This window comes from Phoca vitulina, unplaced genomic scaffold, assembly GCF_004348235.1.
Source record: "Phoca vitulina isolate PV1807 unplaced genomic scaffold, GSC_HSeal_1.0 scaffold24, whole genome shotgun sequence".
Taxonomy (NCBI): Eukaryota; Metazoa; Chordata; class Mammalia; order Carnivora; family Phocidae; genus Phoca; species Phoca vitulina.
The window spans coordinates 8,525,667-8,534,611 of NW_022589727.1; the positions used below are offsets into that span (position 1 = coordinate 8,525,667).

General features: G+C 50.0%; 1 protein-coding gene across 2 annotated transcripts in view; it reads right to left on the reverse strand.

Moving 5' to 3' along the window:
* Positions 1–8,945, reverse strand: part of MAPRE2 (microtubule associated protein RP/EB family member 2) — a 150,632-nt gene that overhangs the window by 3,930 nt on the left and 137,757 nt on the right. For both annotated transcript variants that reach the window (XM_032421385.1, XM_032421384.1), the window contains 2 exons: positions 5,610–5,749; positions 952–1,110 (listed from right to left, as the gene is read on the reverse strand). In XM_032421385.1, the coding sequence (XP_032277276.1) occupies positions 952–1,110; positions 5,610–5,749 (299 nt within the window). The remainder of the gene's footprint in view (positions 1–951; positions 1,111–5,609; positions 5,750–8,945) is intronic.

Sequence of the window (8,945 nt, forward strand, 5' to 3'; positions counted from 1 at the left end):
CCAACAGACTCAGACCTTCTACCAGCTTCAGCCTGGACTAGGGCAGAGCTTGAAACCCCAGCCCCTCTTTCCCACCTTCCCCAGGCGGGGCTCTCTGGCAGGCTCCCACTCCTGCCTTGCTGCTGGGGCCCGCACTCCCTGCACAGGCAGATTTGGGGGTACCTGGCTTCGTCTCTACCATTTATCCCCCCCTTCCCTTCCTGTCCTTGATTCCCTGCTTTCCTTCACCAGGACAGAATCCACATCCTGGGGTCCCCCCTCCCACCCCCTCTCCCTTACACTCCGGACGAGCAAGCCCTGATAGCCAGGTCCTGCCCGTAGAGGCCGCTGCCTTTTTTTTTTTTTAATTTTTATTTTTTAAGATTTAAGTAATCTCTATATCCAACATGGGACTTGAACTCATGACCCTGAGATCAAGAGTTGCATGCTCTTCCGACTGAGCCAGCCAGACAGCCCCAGAGGAGCCCTTCTAAAAATCTTTTCCAGCTAAGGGCTGTTGCACAGTGGTCTGCACGGGCAAGGAGGAACCAAGACAACCAGCGGTGAAATAAAAACAGGCGGGGGGGGGGGCTTCTGGGGATGGGGAAACACCTAGGTGAATTCTTCCTCTAACCAGACTCTGATCTGCCATGAAGAATCCTTATACACATTCTTGTTGCTCAGCTGCTCAGAGCTGAAAACCACTTGATAGCTGGCTGCATCAGCCTGTTTTTCTCAATCAGCCTTCCTACTCTCCCCCCTCCCCCATCCACTCATCTCTTCCCAGATTACTTCATGAACGCCCAGCCCACAAGCATGGGTCAGCGAACTGGATGATAATGATTCTTACTCCTCTGGGAATAACAAATGCACTGGCTGAGTCCTAATTCTCAGCAGTTGAAGGCACACTGATCACTGCACCCTGGCCAAGAGCACTGCTTCAGAACGCAAGAGTCAAGGGCTCTCACTTACGTGTTCTTCCGAAGCATAGAGGACTTCCATTAGTCGCTGCACGAGGTCATCATTTTCCTGCCCGTGTTCTTGGCAGAGTAGCTCAATCTCTCTCAACTTGCCAAAGTAGAAATCTCTCTCCTTTTCCACACCTTCGAGGGCAAGTTTTAATGAATGTACCTGCAAGGGAGTGAGGGTAGAAGGGAAAAAAACCCCCAAAAAACAGTATAAGAAACATGACCAACTACGCCTGCCTCTAAAGACCCAAAACATGAAACGAGATGTGCAATGGAGCTCGCGCCTGGGCCACACGTCCAACTTCAACAGCACGCCGGTCATCCCCTCTGCCAGCTGAGTGTTCATAACCACTGTGGGACGGATCGTTCTGCCCGACGCGGTTGCATCTGGGCTCCGAGCGAGCTTTCCTCCTCTCCTGCTAACACGGGCCAGAGCACATCCTTCTACCCTGTTCATCCTCTGCAGGGAGGGGGGGGGGCAGACGAGAGAGGCTGCCACTGTGGTTACTCTAGATGTATTTTGAGGACCCTCCTTTCTTCAGGGAACCTGCAGGAAGAGCCACCCTTCGTTCTGGATCCCTTCCTAAATGTCCTGAAGCCACCATAGACAAACGCTTTCTACTGAGAAACTGGGTCTCAGCTACAAGGACAACTGGGTGAGACGGAGAGCCCGGCTGAGTGGATTGGTCTTAACTCGTCTAGTTCTGGCTCTGGGGACACTGTCGGGAGTGCAGGGGGAAGAGCACGATAAGGAAGCCCCATTCCCTCAGCAAAACAGCCCTTCATTCCCCTTTTCTCCCCTGGAGGCTGGTTCCACAACCTTCGAGGGCTGTGTGGCCTCTCACACTGATGACAGAGATGGTGTGGGGAAGGGGGAAGCACTACCACCTGGGCTGAAGGGACACTGACCGTGGCGTCAATAGACTGGGTCTCAAATCCCAAATGGGCACAGCAGCTACACACAGGCCCAAACCTTCACCCTGTTCCTGCTGAGAATCCTCCCTCTCCCTTTTTTTTTCTAACCCCTGTGCATTTAGATTTATGCAGACAATATACTTTAGGAGGTGAATTAAATCTTTCGTGGTCCTCCTCAGGTCAAATCTCTCATTCAGTGTACTGAAATCACCCTAACAGAATTTCCAAAAATTACCTTTGGAAAGGGAAATTTTCTTCTCTAATAATCCTGGGCCTTTGTACATGCTATTTATCTGCCTGGAATTACTGATCCATTCGAACACACACCGAGCACATGCAGTGTCCATCCCCTTCCTGCATACCTGGCCTAAGACTCAGGGATAGGGCCCCAGAGAGTTCACCTCGCGGACCCCCTCACATGCTGCTCACAAGGCAGCTGAGCCTCATTCACTAGTTTTCACTCTCATTTCTGATGATATGATGGTTGGGTTATTTATTAAAAAAAAAAAAAATGAAGGCAACCAGCAGCCTTAAGTACAGGAAAAAGAAAACTTCCCTTATTCTAGAAATCCTTCCTTGTTTTAAAACCAACCCACCCCCTCCCGAGGCTTGGCCACAGAGCTCCTCAGAAGCCTGTGTTGGAGCCTGCAGACAGATCTGTGGCACTTGAGGTGTCTGGGCCTGCGAGCTCTCCCTGGACGAGGCAAGAAGGGTCTCTGAAGCATTCAACCCATGGAAACTAGGTTTGCTGCCTCTCGAGAGCGTTCTGGTCTGTACAACATACAAAGGGCTGAGGCTTCTGTAGAATATCCAGCCCAGGTTGGCCCCTGGTGGTATTCCAGATGCACCAGGTAATGGATGCGCAGCTAAAAACCGTCAGGGGCTGAAGCGTATGAGGATAGATCAACTGGCACAGGAAAATCCCCTTTCACAGGCCCACTCACGAAGACCGACGCCACGCTGCACCCTCAGGTATCGCTACAGAAGCCAGAGTGGCGGAGGGGACACTGGGGATGGACCTTCGAGTAAGTCAAGAGGAAGAGACAAGGGCAAGTTCTCCTCTCTCAATGATCCCCCCTCCCTCTCAGCATCTGCATACCATGGGTCCTCACAGCCCTGCTGCCCAAGCCAACCAATGCCCACTCTCCAGCCCCCAGAGGCCCCTGGGCACAGCGCTGACCCCCCCACTGCCTGCTTGCTAACCCACTCTCCACATACAGCCCTCAGGATTTTAGTTATGTTGCCTTCTCCCGTTAAGATAGAGCAGGGGTGGGGGGAGAGGGAGAGAGAATCTTAAGCAGGCTCCACGCCCAGAAGGAAGCCCAATGCAGGGCTCTATCTAACAACCCTGAGATCATGACCTGAGCTGAAATCAAGAGTCGGATGCTTAACTGACCGAGCCACCCAGGAGCCCCTCCCCTCTGTCTTTTGATGCATTTCTATCACTGGAATTGCCTAGCAGAGTGGTACTTTTATAGTATGTCACGGGAGACCGCCTGAATAGAGGCAGGAGGCCAAGTAAATGAGAATTCTTCAAGTTCATGGCACTCATCGCTTCCTCTATTATGACTAATTCACTCTTCAGCCTAGGCATTTCCCCCCAGCCCTTCCTCGTCCCGGAGTCCTCCGCCCCAGCACAGTCATGCCTCTGTGGCTGCCCACCAGCGTCAGCCGGCCACCCCGCAGGCTGCCAGGACAGAAAACGGAGGGAGCGAGAACACAGAAGCACGGCTATGGATCTGGGGTAAGTGCTCAGTGAACAGCTGAATGAACACTCACAATTTAGGGTGTGTGACCTTCCCTCTGAGGGACCAGGTCGGGGGGAGGGAGGCGAACAGACACACCCCTCCTTGATGTGCATGGGGGCAGGCGGGGGAGTGAAGCCCTTTGGAAGTAATAAAGGAATTGTAAGACCATTGGAAAGCTCTTCTCGCTCTTCTCCCTCTCCCCTCTAGAGTGACATTTTTGGATGGCAGGACGTGGGCTGGGTTCCCTGGGGATGGGAGGCTCTTTGCGTAACTAGACAGCTAATGGGAGCACGGAGCCAGCCCCAAGGAGAGGAAGGGGGTCTGGCTGGCTAAGGCGAATGGGAGAGGGGCAGGAAGGATCTTAAGGTTTCTGTGTGGTTACACTTTGGGTTGGAAGGTTGGAAACTTGGGTGTGGTAGAGGGAGACCACGGGGAGGAGAGAGATCGTTACAGAACAAGAGATAATAAATATATCGAAAGAACTTGGGCTCCTAAGGAGAAAGGGTTATAAGTCTAAAGTGTCACAGACCCATGCCTGATTCTCTCTAAGTCTACTCGGATTTGCTCAGAGCCTTGGGCATGTGGCCCACAGCTCATTATGGCTGTCCCACCGACCTTCTGAGAAGAACCTGTTACTGGAAATTCCATATGGGCTCAAACTGAGAATCGGCAGGTAGTTGGAACATTCCACAGTTTCTAAATCAAAGTCCTACCCACCGGATGACTTCAGGTTTCACCATTTTCATTAAAGTGATCAGAATTGTAAAGAAACACCCTAGCTAAGCAACTGCCTGCTTTTAAACTTGACTCCTGATTGCAAATATACAATTATCTCAAAAACTGTTTCCAGACTCTTGCGGGCTCATCAGGAATCAGATAATGGCCCGGCCACTTGGCTGGGAAGAGCCTAAGAACGGTGAATGAAAGCCCCTCTCCCAGTGGTGGGAGCAGCTGGGACAAAGGGCTCTTCTCAACTCAGGGTCGGGGGGTGGCTTCTGCAGAGGGCCTCATGCTACCAATCATTTTATTACCTTTAAACTACATATAATCTTAGGCAAAAATACCTATTGTTAGGTAGACAGCATACCTAGTTTTATACTGAAAATTTCAATGAGAGAAGAGCTATATTTAGACAAAAAAGAACATTTTTCAAACACAAGTGTGGCCTTTCTGACGCCCCAGGATTGGGTTCGGTGCTCCTGTGACATGAAACTTCTGTGGTGGGAAGTGTTAGGTGTTCACTTTGCTGGCATAATTGTCTACCCCGGGTACCTGCTCTAAGTCCTCCAAGGGAAGGTCTGAGGTCTCTCTCTCACTACCATTATGTTTTTAGCACCGAGCATGGGGCCTGTCCCATGGAATAGGCTTGACAAATAGCTGCTGACGTAAAGGAAGGAGGAAGAGAGACTAACCCTAACTCCAGTGTTGAATGGTATCTAGACTGGCCAGAAGTGGGCACGGAGGCCGTGGTCTAGCCTGGAGCTTGTGATCGGCCCTGCAGTGTGGGCGGTAGGGTGGGGGTGGGGAGTGAGACGTTGGCCTACGAAGCTGCATTTACCTGGGGCTGAGTCCTCTGTCCTTCTGTCTTAATGTATAGCTGTGATTTCTGACTAACATCTTTTTTTTTTATTTTTTAAAGATTTTATTTATTTATTTGACAGAGAGAGACCCAGCGAGAGAGGGAACACAAGCAGGGGGAGTGGGAGAGGGAGAAGCCTCAGGCTTCCGGCTGAGCAGGGAGCCCGATGCGGGGCTCGATCCCAGGACCCTGGGATCATGACCTGCACCGAAGGCAGTCGCTTAACCAACTGAGCCACCCAGGCGCCCCCCGACTAACACCTTTTATTCCTAGTGGGCCACTGATTTTATCTGCCTGAACAATTTCTTTAATCCCTACTTGCTTGAAACCACTGCCCCACTCCAACCTTACCTCAGGCCTATAGACGTTTTCTCCCTCCCCCCACCCCCCTCAGAGACTGGGCCAGGGCTGATGAGTTACCTGTTCATTAAGCTGTATGACCTGTGTTTCTAGATCTTTATCAGATTTGGATGCTGAGCTGCTGGACGAAGCCCTTTTGGCTGATGAGGGACGAGAAGGTGTGGATCCTGGCTTAGACGCTGGACTTGATTTAGCCGCACCTGAAAGTAACCAGAATAGATTATAAATATTGGCAACATTAAGGATGCTTTTTAGATCTATTGCAAATGTATGATATAAAAGGGATTTACTAAAAAGTATACAGAAGGCACCTCCAGTGGCCTCCTCCGATCACAGAACTAGCACACAGACACTTAGAAAGGGTGCACACGGGGGCGCCTGGTGGCTCGGTCGGCTAAGCGTCTGCCTTCTGCTCACGTCATGATCCCAGGGTGCTGGGATGAGCCCCGCGTCGGGCTCCCAGCTCAGTGGGGAGCCTGCTTCTCCCTCTGCCTCTCCCCGCCCCGCCCATCTCTCTCTCTCACTAATAAATAAAATCTTAAAAAAAAAAAAGAAAAAGAAAAAGTGCACATAGTACAATGACAGGGTCCACTTGGGCAACTTATTTAATCTTTCTGAGCACTTTTTTCTCTCAGTATGGATTAAGTTGTCCTTTCTCCCTCTGGAGAGATAAGAACAACACATAGAGATTTTAAGATTATTATTATTTTTTTTTTTTTTAGAGGAAAGGTTCTTAGATAACCTCGAAGCATCACCATAATTGAGTTTCTAATTAACAAGAAGAGAGAGATTATAAATTAATACTTTAGAAAAAAAACATCAATACAAGGGCATATTTTTTTCCTCTCCAGAGCAGTGCGTGCTCCTATTAGCCACGTCCTGGTTTTGAATTTTCCTCGGCACTGAGAGAGCTTCTTGAGAGGTGACGGATTCCAAGGGAGGGGCAGGGAAGGTACAGGGCGAAACGCCTTGTGTCAAGAAGCAAGGATGCGCTCACGGTCTAACGTGAACAGCATGGACCAGTGTGAAGGTGCCTCCGACTCAGCCACACTTGGGGCAGTTTTATGTATCAAAAGAATAATGGCTCTAATGGACTGTAATGCATTGAATAAATAAAAATCTAGTCGATAATGATGAAGGGAGAGAGGGAGGATATGAAGATCTTTATAGAACACGGACTGCTAGCAAATGCCTAAGAAATGTTAGTACTGGAAAAATCACAATTTTGTAACAAAGGTAACTGATCCAGGAAAGGCTCACTGACTCTGAAACATTAAGTGAGAAGTTTTGGGGGAACAAGCCATTCACGCATGTCAAGATACTGGCCTAAAATTTACTTACTGTCATGGAAAAAAAGATATGCCTTTACAATGGGGAGGTCGGGGATCAGCACCTTCCTTAATCAAGTGATTCAACAGCACCACTAATAATGATAGAAACTGGGGGGGGGGGGAAGGTCACTGATGTCAGGTCAGATCTTGCCCACCAGAAGCTCGGCTCCTAATAGGCACTCACAATCTAGAACACGACACAGACACGGGAAGTGGCCTCTGCAGCCCGAACTATGCAATGACAGTTACACACTTCGTGGATTAAGAAACGCAGGGTCATTACTGGGGGGCCAGCCAGTCTCCACCACGTGGCAGCTCAGCCTGGTGGAGGTGCTCCGCCCAGTCCCCCACCATGCTCCCGCACCCTCTGCTCCTCCAGAAGGCCCTCGGAGCACAAGGAACCAGCGTCCCTCACCTTGGTGTAACTCCAGTACTTAGCCCCACGCCTGGCTGAGTGTACATTTAGTGAAGGTACAAATATTGAAATAAACACATGAACAAGTAAATACAACTTGGTTCTGTGGTTTCCAGTTTCACAGTTTATCAGTACCAATGGCTCAGAAAGAGGCAGGGGCTAATGAAGCCAAGCGTGCTGACAGTAGTTACAAGTTTCAACCGATCTCCTAATTATAAAGTAGCCAACAGGAAGAGTTCAGGTGCCTGGAGTCCTTGGTTATAAATGCAAAATCATACACCCCCTCAAGAAGCACTGGCAATATCATACCCTTTAAAATCTGTTACAAGGGAAAAAAGAGAATTTTCTTCTAAAAATTTCTAGGAAAAGGCCTACTATATTTTAAAATGGAAATCAAATTGGGAATTGACTTAAAACAGTTCGAGTACCCGAAGGTAAATCTTCAGTGAGCTGGAAACCTCGCCTATGCAGAAGACCTTCCCAAGGATTCTAGGGAGCTGATGCTTTGCCTCACTCGTGATTCCCATACGGTTGCAAGGATCCTTTATCTCCGCAGAAGCACACAGAAAACACTCCTGGAGCATCACTTCTCTGTCCCACTGGCCAGGCTCTCTAAAGGCCATGCCAACAGGGTAGAGAAAACAACATGGGTAAGAGCAGAGGAGGCAGGGGGAGGACATGCTGACTTGGCAAGGACCAGCCAGCCTTGCTGGGGAAAAAGCTTCTGGAAAATCAAGTTACTTCAGGCCTTTTTATAAGCAGTGTATCATATTTTAATACCAGTAAAGTCTAACAGAAAGCAGCTTCAAGACGATGTTCAACACCTCTTATTTACTAAATACATGCTTATCCAGGACCTACCATGAACCATGTCACACAGGAGACCCCTGCTCTTTGGGAGCTCATGGGGTCTCATGGAGTGACAGGGGTGTCAGAACGCCCAGGCCTGGCCACACCCAACTTTCTCAGGGACGAGGCAGTGTTCCTGATTACATGACCACAGAGCAGGATTCGGGCTGGAACCCCTCTGCCGGAAGCACTCCTCTTCCCCTCCTTTGAGTGACTAAGCCCCACCCTGCAGGTCTCAGCTTGGACGCTGACGCTCTGGGAGGCCACAGCACCCGTCCACGGCAACGGTATGGCCCTCTCGTTATGCCTCTTCTCCCATGAGACTTAGACGCGGCAAGGTAGGGGTTGCATCTGTTTTGTTTACCATTTTATGTTCCCAAGCCCAATCTCCATGACTGACTGAGAGGCGACACTCAATATAAGTTTTTATAATACATTAAAACAACTCCTAGGAGAGGTAGCCATCCAAGGTAAACCTACCAGGCAAAGCTCGAGGAGCTGATGCCAATGTCAAAGTCGCTGACAGCAAGCGCCGGCCACACATGAAGGAAACCAAACAAAAACATCACCGGCCTCCCACAAGGCGAGCTCTTACTTGGTTTCAAGATTACCTTCGGTTATCGCTGGGGATCAGGACAAAGTAGGGACATGCAGTCAGTAAGCGTTTAGCTCTGAGCAGGGAGGCGCAAGCTAGTTTGTGCCGGGCCAAGTGTCCGCCACGTTTGCCGTCTCTCCTGGAGGAACAGCCCTGCCAGACAGTGCCCGACCCACGCTGCCGGAGGGGCTCCCCCGGACACTGCC